General features: G+C 43.3%; 1 protein-coding gene across 3 annotated transcripts; it reads left to right on the forward strand.

Moving 5' to 3' along the window:
* Positions 1 to 5,508: 5,508 nt before the first annotated feature.
* On the forward strand, positions 5,509 to 22,586 carry mntb (MAX network transcriptional repressor b). 3 transcript variants are annotated; one of them, XM_037749038.1, is made up of 6 exons: positions 5,509 to 5,878; positions 10,863 to 11,433; positions 11,517 to 11,558; positions 12,628 to 12,748; positions 19,625 to 19,817; positions 20,794 to 22,586. In XM_037749038.1, the coding sequence occupies exons 1-6, from the start codon at positions 5,803 to 5,805 to the stop codon at positions 21,600 to 21,602; spliced, it is 1,812 nt and encodes a 603-aa protein (XP_037604966.1). In that variant the 5' UTR covers positions 5,509 to 5,802; the 3' UTR covers positions 21,603 to 22,586. The 3 variants fall into 3 exon arrangements, with proteins under 3 accessions (XP_037604966.1, XP_037604967.1, XP_037604968.1); XM_037749039.1 differs by having other exon boundaries at positions 5,510 to 5,878; positions 12,637 to 12,748; XM_037749040.1 differs by lacking the exon at positions 5,509 to 5,878 and adding an exon at positions 7,847 to 9,395.
* Positions 22,587 to 23,954: the final 1,368 nt, after the last annotated feature.

Below are 23,954 nucleotides of genomic sequence, written 5' to 3' on the forward strand. Positions count from 1 at the left end.
TCTGAAACTCCTGTTTCTCAACAGAGGCACTGGAGTAGAAACATTGGCCTACATCCACCCGCCACCACTCACTCATGCCTTGCACACACTTTCCCCCCTCATGCAAGCTAAAGGCATCAAAACAGGGAAGAAACGGCTCACATTCTCATTTATATTTCTTCTAGGTCAGCCATTTCTCTCCATCATCTCGCCATCTCTCTCTCATCGATACAGATTTATAGCAAAGAGAGACCGTGAAAGGAGCGACAGACAGGTATAATATAAGCCAGCATTGATTCCGATAAGCTGGCGCGATATAAAGGTGTTGAGAGGTTTCAAGGTCAGTGTATACAACAGGCCTGTCTCTGTCAGATGCAGCAGTATTGATTCTCTCAGAGACGATTGATCAATTTCATACACCAGGCTGGATTTTCTTTAACATATGCAAGCAGTAGTTTCAAGTGCAGACCAAGGCACAGACAGCTGCAGGGTCTGTGTTAATATGTAGGTTTGTGTGTCATCCCAGTATAGCTTACGTGAGTCTCACTATAGTTAACGTGACCGGCGTTCTAATCCCCGCAAAGCCTGAGGAGGACGATGGGATGAGGGTTGGAGCAGCATTGGACGAGGTATTTTTTTTACAGGATGTGGCGCTCTCTAGTGGTAACATGTGTTGAGAGGTCCATGTCCCTATAAGGCCCAATAACTGCCTCTTCCCCTGCACTGTACAAGTGAGCAGTGGTCACATGGATGTCATGGAAAAGATGATAAATCTGAGCACCTTGTGTCTCAGAGGAGGAACATTTATGTGAATTTGTTTTTGTATCTATTATGTCTTCATAATGACGCTAAGGTCGATAAAAACACTCGTGATGCCATTTTTGTTTGACTCAGTCATGTTTTCCAATTCCAGGACTAGGGTTGCAATTTAAACCTGCAGTAAGCAGAATATTTTTGGCATCATTGGGCAAAAATTCCATAATAACCTTTCAGCATATTGTAATTCAAGTGTTCTGAGAGATAACTAGACTTCTACACCTCCTCATGGCTCTGTTTTCAGGCTTTAAAAAAATCTAATCTAACCAATCACAGGTAATTTCAGAGAGAGAATGTTCCTATTGAGCGTTCCTACTGGCTGTGCTCCAGCTGGTGGGCGGTGCTTGGTATTTCCTCAACTGATCTCAACATGGCTGCCAGGTCACAAACCTTCTCATTTTACAGCTAAACGGTACACTACAAGATGCTTCTAAAAACTTTTGAGGCGAGAAATAGGCATTACAGTAACAGTTTACACTTTTCATCCAAAGGAAATTGACCAAAGAAACAGGCTAGCAGTGACCATATCTACGAAGTTTAGAGTTTGGGATATGGTCACGGTAACGATTAGGTTTGGGGTTATGGAAATAAGGTCCTCCCTCTTTGCTAAATCCACTTGATCTTTGAACCCTTTCTCTGTTTAAAGTCTCTTGTATTGCTTTGCTTCCTCTTTGTCTCTCCTCTGTAGATCCACTGGTGATGCAGCACTTCTAACTGGGTCAGCCCCGTTCCTGCCTCTCATCCCTCCCACCCTCCCTGTCTCTCCAAGCCACCCCCTCCTCCTTCCCCTTTTCCTCTGTATATGCATAACATCCCTATGGACTTTTTTTTCATGCAGATCATGTGCTTACCATGTGCAGCAGCTCTCTCTTCCCTATTCTCTCCCTCCTCCCCCTTTTCTTAATTTGCTGTCATCCATCCTGCCTTACAGCCTGTTGCAAAGTGACTCACACCCCCTCACACACACACATTTCTCTCCTATAGCCTTGCATCACACTTTTTTTTTTTTTTAGACAAACCTGATGAGCTAATTTGTGGCTTGACAGTCTAAATAGTAATGGTGATAGTAGGTGTGTATGTGCAGGCAGGACGCATGGCCTGGCGGAGGCAGGTCTTATGTACATGTGGGCTGCTGTTTTGATTGGCTGAGACAGTCTGACCCTGTGGTGTGGTAAACGATATATAAGACTGAGCGGTGTCCAATCAAAGACTGTTACCATGCAGCAACGCACACACTACATACATGCATCTGTATGCAATATATGGACAAACAACACTGTGACATAAACCATTAATCATAACACTTAAACAAGACCTCGAGGGAGATTTATTGCATATACCACCACTGCTGTTGCGTCACATGTTACATACTGTATAATCACATCACATATAACGACATTAGTCACAGCATACAATACGCGATTTGCAACATAAGAAGTAGACCACATGCACCATACCATCTGGAAATAATGAGCGAGAAAGAGAAAATCCTTGTGATGCAAAAGATTTTTTTTCAGTGGGTGTAAGATGAAAAAATCTGGAAAAGAGACGCAGTAAACTGGCAAGAAGGGAAGTGAAATAAAATAGATCATAAAAGAGGGATAATGGTAAAATAATAAATAAGAAACTGCAAGACTTTTAATCAGTTAATACAGTAAATTTATTAGACATATCCGTAAGGTCTTTTGGCTGCCAATTAATATGAATTATTAAATGTAACAATTAATTTATCTATTTGCTTATAGTTTATAATTTTTTTTTTTAAAGTGCCAATGACAATTTGGTTGGGGGAAAAAATATATATATTTTTTAAACATATATTTATTGATTTTAAATAATAGAAAAAAAAAAAACTTAAAATAAAAAAAATAATAATAAAAAAAAATCTTACTTGAAAGTAAATAGCTTAACATGAAGTTAAAAGGATATATATTTACAATGAAAATATAAAGAAGCTTGCTTGTAGTAGACAACAAAAATATATCGACTTCATGTTTTGTGAATACAGCAGACTATAATCTCATAATAGTTGTTCATCTAAATGTTAATCTCAATATGTGCTTCCAACACATTATCTGTGATAATTCAATAAAATAATTTTATTGTCATTACCCAACACGCCATTTTAATTGTAATAATGCAGTACCTATGGTGTAAAATAAATCCTCATTTGTATTTAATCTGTTTAATTAACAGAGGTACAAACAGATACAGTACATAGAGAATTGAAAATAATAATAATAAAATAAAATAATTACACATACATCCATCTCAGCACTGGAGAGCTCCTTCAGCGACAGGCCGCTCCACCCAAAGTGTGTGAAGGAGCACTATCGCAGGTCATTCCTTCCTGCAGCTGTCAGACTCCACAACCAGCACTGCTCCCAGTAGACCACTTACACACCTAAATACTGACAATAACCTGATATTAGTTTATATGCATCGTATTATATTCATTTAATAACTTAAAGGTCCTGATTGCTTTTTTTGTTTTTAACATTGGGTAAGATGGTGCTATATTGTCTGAATTCATGAATAAAGTGCAGCGAAAGGATAATAACTGTGGACAAATGTTTGAATCGGGGACAGTGGGCATGAATCCGATCCACATACACAATTATTGACTTCATTCGTCATTTAATTCCAAGTGCATTGCCTCAATTTTATTTATGCTTTATCTTTTTTAAAAATGTATTTTCCTTATTCTTTCTCTTTTATGGACCAGTCTTGTAACGTTATTGTATCATTGTATTGTGGTTTGTATGTTTGTTTGTGTTTGTGTTTAAAATAAAAAGTAAAAAAAAAAAAGTGCAGTGAAAGTTGTCTTGGTTCTTGACCATTTTTTCTTATGAATATAGAATTTCCCTAAAATAATAAATAATTGTATGATATACAGCATGTTATCTTGACTAAATACATAGCTGCTTGTCCTCAGTATTCACCCTCTCAGACACTACTAAACCCCGCCCCCTATGTCGTTTGATTGACAGCTCCTGATCCCGAGACAGCAGGGTGGCCAGTCACGCTCTCGACATGCAAATGAGGCTTGCTCAGGCCGGGCGGGTGCCCATGTGGACCAGCACCATGCCTTGTTGTTCTGAGCGCTGATTGGCTCCCCGGCGCCTGATTGTTCTTCATGCGCTGCGGGCCAGCGGCGGGAGAGAAAACACGACGGGGATCTAGGTAACACTGGAAGGGACTTCCCTTTTTCCTTTTCCCTGCTTCCCCACAGAGATACCGTCACTACACCGTGAGTACAAGAATACACCGTGAGCCCGTTTGCCTCTGGGAGTTTTTTAAAAAAGACATGATAATTTGAATGTCAAAATTATGATTTGGGAGGGAGTGATGCGGTGGAAGTAGTGATGTGTCGGTTGCGAACGAGTCTATTCAATGAGCCGGCTCTTTTAAGTGAACGATAATGGCGCGTGTCCAGAGGGGCGTTTTTTATCGCGAGGGGACGCGACGATTCCCAACATTGGACGCTTGGTGGTCGTGTCGCTAGGCGGTGACACGTTAGATGATTGACCAATACTAGGCGGTGACGTTTTCAAATACTTCCGGCTGCACCGGATTGGACAAACGCTTTCCCTTGTGGGCTGTCCTCTCCCGGATTTCAAATCAGACCAACATGGAGGCTCGTTTGGAAACTTTCTCTTATTTCACGAAAATAGTTCACCGAAATGTGTTTCTGAAAACATTTGAGGCGAGAAATAAGCCATGCAGTTGCTGAATCTCTCTTTATTTTCGATCAACAACTTTTATTTTAAAAGATTCTCGGGAGTTTCGAGAGGCGGCGAGTCGCGTCGGACGCCCTTGATTTACATAAAGTAGACTAGACCTCAACTATATGCAAATGAGGAGCGGGCGTCGTGACGCTCCGTTTCTCGAATCGCGACGCCACGCTACCAGAATGCATTGCGCGGCTGCTTACATTGATAATGAAAGGGGGGCGTGGAAAGCACGGAGCCTGTGGACACGTACCATCAGAGTCGGCTCCCGTCCGAGAGACGTTTTTGTTTTCTTTAATTAATTCAAGGCAGAATGTTAGGACGATGTTCTCCGCACCACGGGCACGCACTGACTGTGACTGAATGTTGTGTTAATGACGTCCGTGCGACCAATCAGGTGATGACAGACATCAGGTGTAGACTGACAGTCTACAGGTACAAAGCAGGACGAAGAGGAGGAGAGAAAGAGAGAGAAGAGTGTGGTGCGATGCGTTGCATTGCGTTGCGGTGTGGTGCAGTGCGATGCGTTGCGGTGCGCTAAGGTGCGGTGCCGTGACGATGCAGTTGCGATGCCGTGCGGTGAGGTGCAGTGAGGTGCGGTGCGGTGCTCGAATAGCAGAGAAGATGAGTGACAGTCGGAAACGAAGCAGCATGTAAAGTTATGATATTCTGGAAATTATAAGGTTTAGTATAATTATATTGAATAATTTAAGTGATATATGTGCACACATACTAATCACAGGTCAAAACAGCGCTAAATTTGGCTGAATTATAAAAGGCAGAAGTGGTCAAACGAAGAGCCGTTTGGGAGCTGAAAGAGCCGGCTCTTCTTTGGTGAGCTGAGCTTAAATGATCCGGCTCACTAAAAAGAGCCTGAATCCCCCTCACTAGGTGGAAGAGGGAGTGATGCGGTCTCCGGGTTTTACCGGAGCCCGTAGTAACAGGGCGGGGTCATGAATCCGGGAGGGCGGGTCTTAACGAGAACACGACTCGCCTTGTTGTGTGTGTGTGTGTGTGTGTGTATTCCCGTGCTCTCGCATCGCCATCTTGTTGCAATCCTATTTTTTTTTTTGCGAGGATCTACTTTCCTTTTCGGGCGGATTAAAAATTGCTTCTTTCAGGGACAAAACACACAGGGAGGAGCGGTGTGAACCGTCACCGTCACACACCGGGAACACTACCTACCTACCTACCGACCAGCCTCTCGGTCTCTTCTTTTCCTCCTTCCGTCCCGGGCCACCGGGTCGCCCTGTCGTGAGAGGGTTTTTTACGCGCAATGAGCATCGATACTCTCCTGGAGGCGGCCAGATATCTGGAATGGCAGGCAGCCCAGCAACAACAGATCACACGTGGTGAGTTCAACAGAGCAGAAGCCTGCTGCAGCAGAGGATAACACTGTGTGTGTGTGTGTGTGTGCGCGCGCTATACATCCTCTAATGCATTTATTATCACGTTACTGGGCTTTACATGTTTCAACCAACCCGCCTATGATGATGAACGGAAGTTTGTTTATCACCCTGAGTGGGTTCATGCAGGAAAAGGAGGATGAAGTCACTGCAAAACTATCAACTCAATGTTGCACTAAATGGTGTCTTCCTTTAATGCGGAAACGGGCAAAGTTGTTTCCAGAACTACTTTGCTTTGCGCGCTCTCTCAGTGTGTGTGTGTGACAGTTTCAACACGGTAGTGACTCCCTCTACATGTGTGTGTGCATAGCAGAGGAGTTCCTGTCTGTCACTAACCCGTGGTGCATTTACGCGTTGTATCTTTTGTTAGGAAGTAACAAGTGTGCAGCTTTATTGCAGTATATATACACCCTAAAAATGCTCAGATAATGCAGCTTTATTGCAGTATATATATATATATACACCTAAAAAGCTAAAATATATATATATATATATTTTTTTTCTAAATTCGGTTATTTACAACAAGAGTTGCATATCTTGTTATAAAATCTGCTCTTTAAGAATCGATTTGCCCCAGTTTTTGTTTGTGTCCGTCGAGCATACCGGGCAGGCAGGGCGGTGGCGAGCAGAGCAGAGAGGAGGCTGCTCTTTACATAATACCCTGACATTGCTCTCAGATATCTCATGACACACACACTGCTGCTGCTGGGGCGTGTTCCTCACGCACTCACCCTGCCTGGCCTTTCTGTTGTGTTGCACACACAATATGTGTGTTTCTAATATTTAAAAAAAAGTTGTCAATCGACATGATGAATCTGTGACTTTGGTAAAAGCAGCTTTTTGTGTGTTTCTCCTCTCTGATGACGTGTCAGACAAATCAACCCCCTCCCCCCTGCATACTTACCCTACCGCGTGCTAGGATCCGCCCACAACTACCACGTGCACACAACCACCCCCCCCTCCTTCTCCTGGATACACACCTACGCACACACACAGACGCGCACTCCTCGTCCCCGCCCTTCCCATTCAGAGTCCTGACAGTGGCGGGTCAGAGAGAGAGAGGAAGAAAGGGGGGGAAGTAGGGCAACCTCCCTGCTCACCCCCCCTCCACCACCCAAACCCAGCCTCTCTCTCAATGCAGAGTTATGTAATTTACGTTTGCATGCACTTGACTATCCGGAGCATGTGGATTGTGCTACAAAAGCTAAAGAAGAAACTTTGGGATACACCAATATGTCAAGGATAGGAAAACATGCACATTCTCAAAATTGTTTGTGGTGCTGGGAGTAGATCTCCTCCAATATGTACTTTTTCAAAAAATGACTTGTTCCCGCACACACTTTTCTCTGCTTTATTAGTCAACGTTTCGGTCAACAAGGACCTTCATCAGGACATTAAATATACACCAATATGTCAACATATTTTCAGCTCATATCAACTTATAGGTCTGATTGTCAGACATCATTTTTACTTTTGCTGTCTGCTCTGTGGAATTTTGTAATTTGTAATTTTGTTTGTGTCATATTGGCAAAAAAACCCAACAAACTATAACACCAGTGCATCCTTAAAACTAGGGCTGAGCAATATACAGTATTTGTAATTATAATCACGATATTATAAAGGACATTTTCCTAATATTTATAAATATCAACATATGGCTCATATGTATGCAACATCTAAAGCAATGAACAGTGTCCGTCTGGTATACATGGTTGAAGACCAAACTGGTCATAACTGTAAAACAGAAACTTTAATAACTATTTTGGTTTCTGTCTTCCATACTAACATGCTATTTAGTACGCTAAAACAGTATGTGAGATATTTTAGTATGAAACCAATACTACTATACTATTTCCGGTGAAATATTACAGTATGTAACACTGGACACTACTGCGGCAGTGACAACAACGTCCATGACACACGTTGACGGATAGTTATGTAACATCGATAACGCTTCAATTTAACTGTAAGTATAAGATTTCACTTTGCTAGGTGTAATATGTATTTTTTAATTAATTCACACTTTGTTTCTCACAAACCGTTGTTTTCGTCACATGAGGTTGTCACGGGATTATCATGGTTACACGTCTCCAACCATCAAGGAGGCTCTCAGGGAGTGACAACGTAAATTGCAGCTCAGTGCGTCCGAAAAGATACACATTACTGTTTATTCACACAAAAGTATGTTGAACGATAGTACACATATTGAGTATGTAGTGCATAGTATGTGATTTCGGAAAGTAAAAAAGGCATGATTCATTTAACAATAAAAGCATGTTTCATTTCAAAACATATGTCATTCTTTTTTGTACATTACCATAAAAAAATGAGTATAAATACATATTGTTTTTATCTTTCAACCCTTTCTTTTTCAACCACAGTTCCCAGTACTGAGTCACTGTATCACACTGAAGCGATAGATTTAAATAGAGCTTTACTAGACTAGAGCCCAGCCTGGATGAAATAAATATCTGGAATGACACAGTAAGGGCTGCAATAAATGATTTTTTCTCGATTTAATTGAGTCATTGTTTTTTATAAAATGTCAGAAAATAGTGAAATATGTCCATAATTTATCAGAGCCCAAGATGATTGAACAATAGTCCAACAATATTAATTTGGCTATTATATATATCACAAATCCTCACTAGGGCTGCAGCTAACAATTATTTTCATTGTTGATTATTTTCTCCATTAATCATAAATTGTTTGGTCTATAAATGTATGAAAATGGGGAAACATTTCGATTTTAACAAAGCCCAAGATGACGTCCTCAAATGTCTTGTTTTGTCCACAACTCTAATATATTCAGCTTACTGTTTTTTCTTAAAAATTACTCAAACCGATTAATCGATTATCAAATTAGTTGGTGATTAATTTATATGTTGAAGTAATCGATTAAGCGATTAATCGTTGCAGCTGTCGTCCTCACACTGGAGAATCTGAAACCTCAGAATGACTTGCTTTTTTTAAGCTCTAGATACTATGATAACATCCAGTACAGTCCTACTTTAAACCAAGCTTAATGCTCGCAATGAAGGAGGCAGTTGTACGTCTTCCTTCCTCTGCTCCGCACGAGTTAGAAGAGATGTGAGCACGTGAATAATTGAGGAATAACATAGCACTATTAATAGACAACTGCATTGTCGTTGTCAAATTCCACAAATTCAAATATAATGATTCCAAAAAGTGCAGCGAAATATGTTGTCGTCATATTCAGCAGTGCAGGCCTTCTCCGAGGTGAACTGTTGCCCTAGGTGAGAGGAAATTGCGTCATAAGGGGTTTGCAGTTTCACGTGGAGAAGAAAATGAAAGTGTTACTTAATCGTCAGCCAGGCATGTTGGCATGCGGTGTCTCTATTTTCTCTTATAACGGTGGAGATAGCTGAGCTGTGTGTTGGCGGCGTTGTGCAGGTTTGAGGAATCCCTGGGATCTTCTGCTTCTAATGTTGCTGTTTCCATGGTGACGGAGGGCTTTCCACATCGCTTTGAGTCTGCCTGCCACTGTGTGCAATGACTACTCACTCATAACATGTAGAGTGTGTGTGTGTGTGTGTGTGCGTCTGAGCACAGCGTGGGAACATTCCCGTCCTACGATGTGGTTTTTTTAAAATGAACATTTTTCGTTTGCAATACAGCGTTGCTTCATTTTAAATGTTGTCATGGCGCCAACTGTGGTTGACCCAGCAGAGTGGCTCCTTGACAACAGTTCGCTGCTGTTGGTCAGACGGCGCTGACGTAACCCAGCATGCTCTGTGCTGGAACGGTCCAATCGCAGCGCAGACAGAGGGGGGTTCTCTCCAGTCAGGAAACGGATGCAGACATGATTTCTGCGATTATCCCCCCCCCCCCTTCTCCCTACGATCTGATTCCCTGATGACATCATTCTTAGTGTGTGTTTGTGTGCACGTAGTGTTGAGATGTTCTCTATACAAACAGAGAGACAACCACTCCGACAAAGCTAAGATTACCTGAAGGGAACTTACATCATTTGTTGGATGTTGGTTGAGAAATTACAAGTTATTAAAGATTTCCAAACTGGAATATGAATATGATTAATAAATAACGTTGTGGGATTATTCCTTACTTCATGGGCTATTTTGAGATTTATACTTTATTATTAAATACTTATATAAAAAAAACAAAGTATTCAATACTGATTTGGATATTGATTACCGTGGCAACGGCCGAAGCTTCGAGGCATTTGGGTCAGCCATAGTGTTGTCACATACCATATGTTAGGTAGGGCTGCACAATTAATCGAATATCGATCGGGATCACAATTTGGGCTTCCCACAATTAAATGAACACGATCGACTGTGATATTGACGTTTATAATGCGTGCTCCGCTCATAGAAAACTCTGCTGCATATCAAATTAAGCGCTTCTTAAACTAACAGCGAGCTAACTTCCTGGTTGGCCTACAAAAATACACCATCCCTGGAGCACTCTATATACTGTATATTACTCGTTTTGCCTGTCGAAACGAAAATGCACCGAATGCAGGTGAAGAAGAACCTTATTTTTAGTCTTATTTTGATGGAAAGATTTGTACGTTAGCAGGAATTTAGCAAAACATGGAAGTGAAAGCAGGGATCTGTTTGTTTAAATGTGAAAGTGCGATAAAATGATTTTGTCCCTAAAATCGATGAATATTCGTGATAAATAATCTCTCAATATTGATATAAATAATCGTGTTCATCATTTAGGCCAAAATCGTGCAGCACTAACGTTAGTGAACGAAAGGCAGATTTAACCACTGGAAATTGTCAATCATGAGTTTTCCTCAAATCTGAACCAGGGGCAGGTTGTCCGGTGTTCGACTCTCCCATTTGTCTCGTCTTACATCCACTCTTATCCTCTGTCCCTTTCATCCATTATTTTCCAATCGCTCACTCATTTGTGCATCTTCTTTTCCTACCTCCTACAGAAGAGGAGCGCAAAGACAAGGAGCTCATCAGCAGGGAGGCGGAGTCGAGACGTGTGGAACTTGTGGCCTCGTTGTCTCAGCCAATCAGAGCCAACCACGTCACCTGGGGCGATGACACTCACCGTCAACAGCCGCATCACCCTCCGCCCCCCTTTCTCCAACACCCTCAAGTCCCCATCGCCGTCATCCCAATGGTCCCGGTTGTCACCGCGACGCCCTCGGTCCCGCCCCTTCCGCTTACGACGCAGATCGCCGCGGCGGCAACGTTGCTCAACGGCTCGCCGCAAGTCAAGAGCGCTTCCTCCCCTCCACAGCAGCAGCAGCCGGTCTCTCCTCACCTGTTGTGCACTCACCAGATTAAGGTAGAGACTAGTCCGCAGCTGATAAGTGTAAAGCCCAGCCAATCACAGCCTCAGGTTCAGATTCAGTACTCAACCTCCATCAGCACTAATGGCTCCGGCTCTCAACATGCACTGGTTCCACATCAAGCGTCACCTTCATCTCAGCCGCGGCCCAATGGAGTGACGATGGAAGACCTGAGGGGGATGGAAGGGAAGAGGAGACCTGGAGGGTCAGTTCATATGTGTGTTAAAGTTGATATAAGAGTGTCGACGGGTTGATGGTTGTATCTGATCATTTATTTTGTGTTTCCAGAGCGGGGACCAGAGAGGTGCACAATAAACTGGAGAAGAACAGGTTAGTCATAATAAACTTCTCATTGTTGTAGTTGGTGTCAACCACAGACTGTATATAAAGATGGACGACGCGTCTCCACTTCCTCCCACTGTACAAAAGTGAAGCCATAGTATCCCGGATACAGGAGCTGCCATCTTGAGATTTTGACGTCATTTGCAGCCAGAGTCTGCACAGTAGTGATCGGGGGGGGCTGGAGCCAGGTATCGAGGTCCCGCCCACACACCTGCCCGAGCCAATCACGATCCGAGTACTGCTGCAGCTTGTTAGCGTGAGCCACCTAGCTGCTACGTTAGCACCACGGTAGCTGTTTGGCTACAAAGACACAACAACTAACCATAATATCTCTATAACTACATTCATGATCAGATTGACACACGTTCTATTGCACAAACTGGTGACGGTTATGGAAAGTTAAAGTTACATCTCCCTCTCTTGTACATTTCCTGAGCCTCCGGCGACGACTGCTTCACTCAGAGCAGCTGTCAATCATGACGTCTCGCCTCCTTTTTATAGCATCAAATAACCTATTGAAACCAAACTTATCAGAAAAATGAACACTTCAACAAACAACAGCGTGAAAAGAACTACCTAAAATTACAGAAAAACATCTTTTGGAAAATGATTTGACGTGTTCTTTGACATTTTAGTTTTAGCTCATGTCCCATCCGCTAACATGGAGGGGGTGGCATTTATGACCTATACTGCAGCCAGCCACCAGGGGGCGATCTAGATGTCATGTTCATCTTTATATACAGTCTACGTGGTCAACACATCAGAAATTAAGGAAAGCAGCCCTGTTTGTTTTTAGTTTGACCACCACTTACACACAAAGTTTTGTATTTCTCAAGTACAGTATGTCGTGATAGAGTTTCCTCAGCCCAAATGTCATGTCATTTCCTCAACCTATACAAAACCATGAAATCTTTCTCAAGCGTGCAAAAATTGGAGTCATGAGGTCTCCTTAAATGACCACAACTTGTTAAACCTCTCAAACAAATGATCGACTAATAAATGGTAAATATTCTCCAACCGTATCTAAAGTGTGACCCTTTCTCGTTTATGACTCTTGGCCCTTCAGGCGAGCGCACCTCAAAGAGTGTTTTGAGACGCTGAAGAAGAACGTTCCAAATGTTGACGAGAAGAAAACCTCCAACCTCAGTGTCCTCCGCAGCGCTCTGCGTTACATACAGGTAGAGTTTTTTTAATTCATTTTTCTCAGCCTTTCTCTTCCTTAACATACTGGTTTTGGCCTTGGGCACTACTCACTTCTTGTTTTTTCATCTTGTAGTTTTCATCCTTCTCCGGGTCTTGAATTGATCGGTTCAGCTCTGGGAAACAGCACAGGCTTTGGTCCAGTGTAATTGATATACAATGGCTGTTTGTTGGCCATTTAGCCCTTTTGTGTTGGTTAGTCTTTTGTGACTGTGATATGGCATCTGCCATATACTGTAATGGGGAATCAGCCTATAAGAAAGTGGTGGAAACCTATGGAATCCATGTCTAGCTTGTCAGGAAGGAGGTTAAATAATGCTCCAAACTTATGCTAAATTAGGCTAGGAAAAACTGCCGTGGCCATTTTCAAAAGGGTCCCTTGACCTCAAGATATGTGAATGAAAATGGGTTCTATGGGTACTCACGAGTCTCCCCTTTACAGACATGCCCACTTAATGATAATCACAAGCAGTTTGGGGCAAGTCATGGTCAAGTCAGCACACTGACACACTGACAGCTGTTGTTGCCTGTTGGGCTGCAGTTTGCCATGTTATGATTTGAGCATATTTTTTATGCTAAATGCAGTACCTGTGAGGGTTTTGTGGACCATATTTGTCATTGTTTTGCTCAGACGCACTGAACAATTGTGAGGTTCTCATCCAGTGTTGTTGTGTAACTCCATCCTGTAGTCATGCAGTGTCTTGAAGTATGTTGTAGAAAAGGAAAAAGAGCTGGTTATCCTAAGATCTAAATAACTGTAAAGGATGAGAGAGCAACATGTTTGTGGGGAAAGAATTGCAGCATATTGTAGTTGTGTAGAGAAGTGCGTTGCTGAGGGGTGGTGTGGGGGAGGGAACTGTGTAGCCTGAAGAGGTGAGTTTTCCGTCTACTAAAGTAGACAGACGAGGGAGGATTTCTGTGGCAGAAATTAATTCCAGCCTGGAGCTAGTTGCACTGGTTCCTCTTTTTTTGTGGAGTAGGAGTTTCATGGTTTTCAGTTCAGTAGAATATGCAACGGGGAGTTGGTGGAAGGGAGCTAGATTAGGCTGCGAGATGGAAGAAACTGTTCAAAACAAGACTGGCTGCAAGATCTTGGGGCCAGCCTTCGGGGAGCACAACATTCAGGGATTTGAAGCAGTCTTTGACACGAAAGGATGATGGTTTCGATATGAAGCAGAGCCGAGCTGCCGCTGGGGAAATCCCTACTGCACAGCTTACTTAAAACTTTCCATGTTTTCAAACACAAATGCCAACAGTATATATATCATGATAGTAGCTACTAGTGCTGACACAGTCAATCAATTAGTCGGTCAACAGAAAGTTAATCAACAAACAAATTTGATAACCGATTAATGCTTCATCATCATAATGTCAAAATATTCAGTTTAGGCCTGTCTAAATCGATTCAAATATTTAAATATGATTAATCGCACATTTTTTTTTATCTGTTCAAGTTGCGTTAACGTGTTATTATCGCGTTAACTTTGACAGCCCTAATTCAGTTACAACAACTCAAATGTGAGGACTCGCTGCTTTTCTTTAGTTTGTATATGTTTGTTAATTGAATCTCTAACGATGCTCCTTCGGGCTCTGGGAATTTATCAAGTGCATTTTTCACTATTTTCTGTGTTTTTATAGACTCAACAATTTATTGATTGATCAAAAATATAATCAGCAGAATAATCGATAGTGCAAAAATAGTTATTAGATGCAGTCCTAGTAGCCACACAGCTGCCAGTAGATACTTTCACCCCGGGCCTTTCTGTGCACCGCCGCAGAGGAAATGCACCTGGCGAGGGCCAGCCAGCCCCACCCGTTTAGAAGTGTAAAAATATTTGAAACCATTGCGGGACAAATTAGACTAAGGCGAGCCGCCACAGTGTAGGTAATTAATGGGAAACACTGCATATATAATCAGTCGGTTTTATTGTAGACGAGTGCCCCCTCTTTTCCCCCGCCTTCTCTCTCGGTAGCTCTCCTCGTGTAAACCCGCTCAGTCTCTCTCTCTCTCTCTTTCCCTGAGCCATGTGAGATCTGAGCACATGGCTAGCGCGAGCCTGGTGACGTCACCGTAGCTCACCCACTCCGATCTGCTCTGCACCTCTAGACTGCAGAGAGACAACGATAGGTACCGGGTGCAGCTGTGTTACCATGGTTATAACAGCGGAATAGGTGCAGATTTGCAACAGCTGCATCTTTGTCTTTTAACCCCCGTCTGTTTCGACCTTTTCTTCTCTTCATTCCTGTCTGTCTCACCCTGTGTCTCCCTGCTGTCTCTCGGTAACCATAGCAACAGGCGGCAGGTGGCCAGGGCACTGTAGTCCGTTCCTGTGTGCGTGTGTGTTTATTGGTCTTTTTATCAATGGTTATGGATGATGGAGCACCGATGTGAGCTTTCAGGACTTTCAGCGTGTCCTTTCACTCCTATCACAGACTTTTTTTTCTGCCTCGTCCTCATATCAACCTTGTGAAGATCACATGTCCGCAGACACATTGTGTGATTACGGCAAAGACACCTGTCAGGCCAAATGTCGTCACACTTTTTCACCTTTTTTCTTAGAGAGGACATCTTGAAAGAGGAAGGATAAAGGAGGCATAGATGAAGCAGAGGAGGAGGGGAAAAGGGGGGGAAGGGTGTCGAGGGAGCGATGGATGCAGGAGTAGGAGAGGGTGTGTGGGATGGAAGTGTAGGGGAGGAGGAGGGGGTTGGGAGTGATCTGAAGCACCCGACTGGCAACCGTCCAGTCACATCACTCCTTATATGTAATTACCTCCATGCTTCACCCAATTAGATTGCTCCTTATGTTTTTTACAAACTGCTGCTCAAGCAGCCAAATCCTCACCGATGAGGTTGCCAAGGCAACTGCTATGGGTGACAGCTGTTTCCTTGGTGATTTGCTGCAGGCCTAATGGTGTCTGGGTTTGAAGACCTTGAAGTGATGTTCATGGTTGCACATGCGCAACATACACAAGCAGTTGTAGTTCCTCTGTGGCCACCGGTTTGAGCATAGCAGACGTCTGTTTCAAAGAACGTCTGTCGGCTTGTATGTGTGTCAGCAGTGTCACGCTTTGTCTTGATGTAGAGGGAGTATATTCAGTGAGTTTGCATACAATATATGTTATAGTCAGACTTGAAATAACAGACATGAAGCAGCTGGAATAACTTTTCTAGTTAAGACAGAAATCCTTTTCACCAGTGTTAATTTGGCAGCTATTTTAGTTTTAGTCTTAGGCTTAAAGTGAAAATGCTTATTAGTTTAAGTCACATTTTAGTCATTTTTATCTTTCATAATTTTAGTCTAGTTTTAGTTTAGTTTTAATCTACGACAACTCAAAACGTTTTAGTCCAGTTTTAGTCACCGAAAAGTCATTTGCTTTTAGTCAAAATGTTTTCTCTTTTAATTTTGTCTGATTGTTTTTTTTTATTATTTAATCTTCGTCCTGTTTAGTCTTCAGATTATACTGAACATTTCTGTCATTTTAGTCAAATTTATTTCACATAAAATGTAATCTTATCATTATGTGATGAAAAACACAGGTTGAATGATTAAGAATGCAGCTTTGCAGTTAGTTTGAGTTCTCCTGACTGCCCTCATTAATGGTAAGCGGTACAGTCGCACCCACCGGTCTGTTATGAATGTCAATCCGCCCACCCAACATGTCAAAAATATGCGTTACTCAACCATCCGAACCCCTACCGCAAACCACCAACTTTATGCATTATAGTAGCACAATTGTCAGGATTGAGATGTGAGACAAGAAGGACAGAGACGGACTGAGCACCGCCGCCGTAGAGCGTTGTGTGTGAGTGAAGAAGAGAAGGTGACAGAAATAAAGTTTTAATGTATTTAAACTACATTTTAGTCTCGTCTTTTTTCGTCAACGGTGTTGCATGTTTGATATGGTCACCGTTGGTGTGTAATGACGTCGATGCTGTCTCATCATCATCTTGTCTTAATCATGGAAAAAAAGGTTGTTGTCGTCATAGTTATCGAAATTAACACTATTCTTCACTCGTGACCTCTAAAAGTTGTCCCTACAATTATGGCAAAAGGCTGCATGTGTGGAAGCACAAAGTGTTGGTTGGATGTTGAGCAGTTACAAGAAGGCAAAGTTCACCAGGTCTAGACTGGTAGCTGTTGCAAACAGAGCGGTGAATGTGGATGGGAGTGGCATCACATGCCTGCAGAGAGTAAACAGCTTTGCTCACTGAAGTGAGTTTCCTGTAGTAGGATCATGTGTCCCCATGTGCTTTTGCACTCTTTTGCCCTCTCTCTTGTATTTCCATCCTTATTTTCTCCTTTTGGTTGCACCAGTAGGACAGGAAACTGTTTTCTGCCAGTTCTTTTTTTTTTTTCTTTCAGAATTTATGTCAACTATTCAACAAGTCAGCTGGAGTTTTAGGCTACATCCACACTAATACGTTTTAGTTTTAAAACGGCATTTTAAAATGAAAATGATTTTTGTCCAGGCGAGCGTTTTTAGGGTTGTTTCAGAATTATTCTCCATCCACACCATCACGCCTGAAAACACATATCACATAACCATTCACGTACACTGGGCATGTGCGTTGCTGGTGTAAACAGGAAGCAGCGCTGGACACGATGTAAAGTGCTCGAATAATAGCTTTCCTCTTGCTCAGTAGTAGCATTATGAAATGCAGAATTTAATTTTTTTTTAAATTTAGCCTTAGTTTCCAGTAATGTAATGACATAACCAGCAGAAACGTATCAACATTTGACTGGTTTCTGTTTCTGGTTACCAACATAATCCTATAGCCCCCCCCACACCAGTTTCTCTTTACCCACCCATTTCCTCCTGTACCTCCCCTTTCCCTCCTCCCTCCTCTCCCTCTCCCTCATTCCTCCCTAGTAATCTGTTAATGTCCTTAGTCTGTCATACTGTTTGGTGATCACGCGACACACGCAGAAACTGGGTCACAGAGACGGCATGGTGGTGGGGCTGGAAAAAAGCTCTTTCTTTTTTCTTTTTATGTCTTCCTGCTGTGTTTCTCTTCCTTGTTTCATTTTGTAGATCTACAAAACACACATGCAGCTCAGCGCATGATGACAGTACCGTGCTCAGAATTAATACAGCCTCATGTGACAGTCTGCACTGTTCAGGCCGCAGTAATCCATTAACATCCGAATTGCTGGGATGATGGTGAACTTTGAGCGATTGGTGGAAATAAAACACGGCAGGACGTTTACTCCCACTCTGACCCCGTTGTCTCGAAAAAAACAAGCAGGATATCCAGGAAATAGGAGGAGCTTAAGTAGATGACGGCAACGAAAGCAGTGTGAACATGCTTGAATTTGCATACCTGCTGGTGTATGAAACGGAGAGAGCACGGGGAACATTTTGTTTCAGGATTGTGCAATCTGGGAGAAATGTGGGAGTGGCAAAATCTGCACAGAGGAAAAAAAAAATCTGGTCTTAATTCCCTTTTCTATCGCAATGCCAGTTCTTTGAATGATTTAAAGCTAATTCTAGCTTCATAGCCGGTACATAAGGTATATTCTAGTAGTAAGAGTGGCCGGAGACGGAACATGTTCTTTGTTTCTGTTTCCCCCTGTTTTTAAAAGTATATTTTATTACCCTGTTTTATGATCTGCTCCTGTTTTCCGTGTTAATTTGCTGGTGTTAGTGCAAACTCACACTAATATTCTAACACTTCCTCCATCTGTTTCATATTAACACATGCCCCGTAAGTCAGGGGACATAATCCCTCTACTTCCCTCAAAAGCTTTTATTGAAAACTTATACAAACTTCTTTAACATCAGCTTAACACAGGAGGAAAAAAAACAACAAAGCTGAATTAATCAGAACAAATCACGTAAGTGAGGACAATATTTATTGTTAAAGAGAAACCCAGAGCGACCGAGGTCGACTATTGAATGACTGACTATTGTTGTACTAGAGCTGCAACAATTAATCGATTAGTTGTCAACTACAGTGGAAACCGCTTATAGTGATCACGGTTACAGTGATCAACCGCTTATAGTGATCACGGTTACACTGATCAACCGCTTATAGCGGTCACGGTTACAGTGATCAACCGCTTATAGTGATCACGGTTACACTGATCAACCGCTTATAGTGATCACGGTTACACTGATCAACCGCTTATAGCGGTCACGGTTACAGTGATCAACCGCTTATAGTGATCAAAAAGCTTCAGACAGAAAGAATCATTCCTATACAAACGCTGTTTAAATAATTCACTTATAGTAATCGAGTAATCGGCTTACAGTGTTCATTTTGGGTCTTTTCATACATGATAAGACTAATGTTAATTGAATTTTTGTTTTTTTTACTTTACTCTCTTACCTTGCCTCGTGGACCGCCTTCTTTCCGGCTGGATACCTGAGGCTGATGCTGCGTGCATATTGATATCGTGACAGGAAAAGGAAAGTTGTCTCTTAATGAAAAAGGAATGCGTATGGGGGAAAGCGCCCTTGTCAAGGAGATTGGTCACGTAACGCCCCCCCCAGAGTGAAACCTTTTCCGATCCTCAACTGGCGAGGGCCCCAGTAAAGGGGCGCCATTCACCTGTCTGCACCGCTCGTGCTGCAGAGAGTGCTTTGCATGAGAAATGATGCACAATAACAAAGATTCGGTTATAATAATCATCTGCTCATAGTGATGAAATTTGACCCGGACAGACGTGATCACTATAAGTGGTTTCCACTGTATTAAATTAATCACCAACTATTTTGATAACCAATTAATCGGATGAGTACCATTCACAATTTTTTAATTATACTGTGATAATCTGTTCTAAGTATTTTCCAGTGTTTTTAGATGTACTAGTGACCCTCATCTTCTCTGCTGTCTGTGTCTCCCTCTGAAGACTCTGAAGCGTAAGGAGAAGGAGTTTGAACACGAGATGGAGCGTTTGGCCAGAGAGAAGATCGCTACGCAGCAGCGGCTGGCCGAGCTGAAGAACGAGCTCAGCCAGTGCATGGACGTCATCGAGATCGACAGAGTCCTCCGACAGACCATCCAGCCGGAGGACGACCAGGCCTCCACGTCCACCGCCTCAGGTACAGGGATGAGATGCAACAACTTGCGGTAGAGATGCACCGTTCGGTCGTCCACTGGTAGACACCGGCAGATCAGCTTCGTATATAAATTTACACGCGTGCTACATGATAGTTTTACGTCGGCACAGACCGTAACGTCGCAGCCACAACATGTTGTTGGTGAGGAAGTTCTTCAGCGTGAGGGAAGAAGATATAAGGCAAATTGTAACCTCTGCATTTCAAAAGAAGAACCTTCAAAACAAGGCTTTGACAACAAGAATGTCCTGTAACTTGGCGCAGTTTATTATGAACATACAATTGAATTTAAATTTTCCATGAAAGAAAAGTTACAAAAATGTGCTGTCAATTATAGTTCTTAAAGAGAGGAAATCAGAATCGGCAAAAATTAGAAACGGCAAGTCAGACTTTAGTCTCCAACTCGCAGACATACATTCACACCTGATACTCTTCTACAGAACTAATCGCCAGAAGTGTAATAGCATATAAAGCATGTGTGTAGAATGAGAGTAACAGGTGTAGTTTATGATATATGTATATATCAGTTAACCATTTGACCGTGTCTCCGTGGACTTTATACTTACTTATTACACAGGTTTGTTGAATACTCGATTCTGATTGGTCAATCACAGCATTCTACGGTCTGTTATTTCTTTATAGTAGACCGTTGCTATGTATAAAAGACCGTTGCTATGGACGCAGTTCTGATGTTGGACTCTGCTGGACCATTTTTATATCAAATTATTGATTTCTTAAGTAAGTAGCCGTGTAATAAGCGGGATAATGTACAGCTAGCGGGTCATTGTTGTGGAATAAACCCCTTCAGGGCGATGCAAGACACGGTCGGTGTTTATTTATCCCAACAACCGGCTCGCTGTACATTATCCCTTACGTAAGCATTTACACACAGAGTACATACACTTGGCAGTGTTTGTTGGATCGTATCATGATGACTAACTGGTTCCTCTCTGTTACACAGAAGGAGAAGACAACTTTGAGCAGGACATTGACGAGGACGTCCTCACTCCTCCTGCTCTCACGTCCCTCCCCAAACCAACAGCTCCCATCTTACAAGCCCAGGCGCTCCTCACCCCTCACCTGTCAATCCAGCACGCCACCCTGCCTCTTTCTGGAATCTTGACCACGTCCTCTCCCTGCGCTCCTCCTCACGCCATCGCGCCAGCTCCAGCGCCAGGTCCGCCCCTTCCGCAGCCCGCCCATCACATTCAGCCGCCGGCGATGCAGGTCCAGCCCACCGTCATCGCTCACGCCGCCGTCTCCCACCCTTCAGTCATCCAGGCAGTCAATCACGGCCTGCCAGGAAATCACAAGCACCTAACGCACATCGCCCCGTCACCTGGCCCCATCTCCTCCATCCCTCAGTCGATCGCAGCGGCACCAGTCGCCGCCACTCACCAGCCGATGGCCGCCCAGCCCATCGGACACATCACCGTCCACCCGGTGGCTCACCTGGGAGGTCCCCTGCCATCCCACCTCCCGACTCTCTACCCCCAGGGCGTGTCTGTCTCCCAGCCCACCATGGTGGGCCACATCACTCACACCTTCACCCATCACGCCCTGCCGCACGTCCAGGCCAATCCTCAAGTTAACACTAACGGAGCCCAGGTGAACAGCGCAGCCGTCATCAGCCAGGGGAGCCCGTCGCTAGGGAAACCCACAGCGGTGCTGGCCCCCCACCCTCAGCTGGTTGGACAGGCTACCGTCCTCAACCCTGTCACCATGGTGACGGTCCCAACTTTCCCCGTCGGCACACTCAAACTGGCCTGAAAGCGTTCGGAAAAAAAAGGACGGATGGAAGTCAGTTGAAGGAGAGAAAGACTCAGAGCTTCTGGATGAGTTTTCACACTCCTATCAATAATCAATAATCAATAGCAGAGAATCTCTGACAGACAAAAATTTACAATAAAAACATCAACTGTTTTTTTGGGACAACATGTGATGAATATCTCCAGAGATAATTCAGTCACAGCTCTGTTAGTTTGTGAACAAGAACATTAAAGCAGAGTCAGTGGGTCAGGCCGTTGATTGTGAAAATAAGACTGTGACATTCGTCTGCGCTGCAAAGACAGTAACTTTACCTTCCTTCCTCTCCTTCCTTCCTCTCCTTCCTCCTTTCCTTCCTCCTTTCCTTCCTTTACAACCAGAAGCACTAACATAATAAGCTCAGTTCACACTCAGGCATCAAGGATTTACCTTAACTATTCATCCACTCATTGAGGGAAAAAAACGCACGAGAGAGAGAGAGTTGTTTGTCGTTAGGCTGTTGCCGTGGTGATACAGTACGTGCCCGTTTTTGTATGCATATAATCATGATGTCACGTGGGACAATAATGTCACGGATGTGTTTGAGAGCAGGAGGAGGGAGCTCGGTGGTCTCACTGGTCCAAATGAATTCCAGACAGGTGTGAAGTAGATCACATCTACTGAGTAGAGCTAAAGCGTTCACGCAGTTCTTCACTTTTTCACGACAGGAACACTGACAGGAACGTTGCTCATTATATTGCCTCCAGTTTTTCTTGCCTCCGATCTTGCTCCATGAAGTGACCTTTGAGCCAACTTCCTCCAAATGAAGGTTCCTCGCCACTGCACTTGGCACCAAACACCTAGCAAATAGTTTCAGAAAAAAAGATAGAACAGCACACTAATAAGACCAGATCCAATCTGCAGTAAAAAAAAAAAAAAAAAAAGAAACAACCTCATCGTCTTTGGTGTTCCATTCAACAGTGGCGTTATTTTATCCACTTTTTAAAATGCGGAGCAACTCCAGAAATGTGGGGGCAGGGTTAAAGAGCAACGATTGCTTGGTTTGCTTAACATACAGAAGCATCTGTTTTTACTGGCCTTGTGGAGAAGCCTAGAGACAACATAACCTTTGCCAAGTCCACCAAATTACAGATTTAAAGGTAGAGCAACAAGTTTGAGATAATCAGTGAGAAAGTCCTGAAAAAAGACTTAAAGGTCCAGACACACCAACCCGACATCAGAGAACTAGTGGCGACGAAAGCCGCCTGTTGCGTCGCCTCACGTTGCACTCGAACACACCGCAAAGACAACAGCCGACCGCCAACTACCACGTACGTTCTACGACTGCATGAGAGGAAATAACTCTCCACACCAGCAGGCGGTGGCAGTCTGTATTTGTCATTCAAAAAGGGAAACCGGAAGACCGAGGACTGCGGATATACAAGCCGTTGTTATGATACGTACATGAAACAAAGCAGCGTTTGACGACCATCTTCACACCACTCTCACTCACCACTTAGCTTCATTCCAGATGGCCATGTCGCTGTGAAAATATCCGTGTATTAGAATGATCAGATGAGATGAAGTTGGAAAATGAAATATGTTTTTCCTCTTGACTTTACTCGTTGGCTTACTTTCCTCACGTTTGTTTTCTCTTCTTGTGCACTAATTCATTTAAGCTGAACAGCCAATCAGAGTGATTTCTCTCACCGACGAGCACAGCTGCCGATTCAACACGCTGAATCGGCCGAAAAAACCTCCGACACGGGCAGACTAGAACCGACGGTTCGGGACACACCAAAAAAACTAGGCCGATGGACGCTCGCCGACGGCCTCGAACTGTCTGACCGCTGGCTTGGTGTATCAGGGCGTAATCAGTTGAAAGTTTAAAAATGGTGCACTTCACTTTGATCAGCTGCCCCACAGAGAAAGGCTTGGCCAGAATGAAATGTCATGTTTTCAAACCAATCAAAGCCTGTTTGGATATCTTGCTGAACAAGAATCTACATTATTGCAAATGCTTGAAATTTGTTTGGTGAATTTAACTTGTAAAGTCAGAAAAGATCCCGTGCAACTGCTCTCAAAAACATCCAGTGACGGGTTTTCCTCTGTAGGGCTACACAGGTTGCCCCCCCCCCCCCCCCCCCCCTTCTTCACTCTAATGCAACAGCTCCCTCTGCTGCCTCATCCCAGACCTCATACTGATGTTACTCACACACACAAACAACACTGGGGCCACAACACTAACATCCTGCACAGAAAATTGGGAAAAAACAATGAGACATGTTGAGTGTAAAAGTTCACTCTTGACCTTGTAGGGCTGATACTACGAAGCTTCAACCGTTGTCATGGTAATCAACCTCCAAATATTCAAAT

This window comes from Sebastes umbrosus, chromosome 17 (assembly GCF_015220745.1).
Source record: "Sebastes umbrosus isolate fSebUmb1 chromosome 17, fSebUmb1.pri, whole genome shotgun sequence".
Classification (NCBI taxonomy): Eukaryota; Metazoa; Chordata; class Actinopteri; order Perciformes; family Sebastidae; genus Sebastes; species Sebastes umbrosus.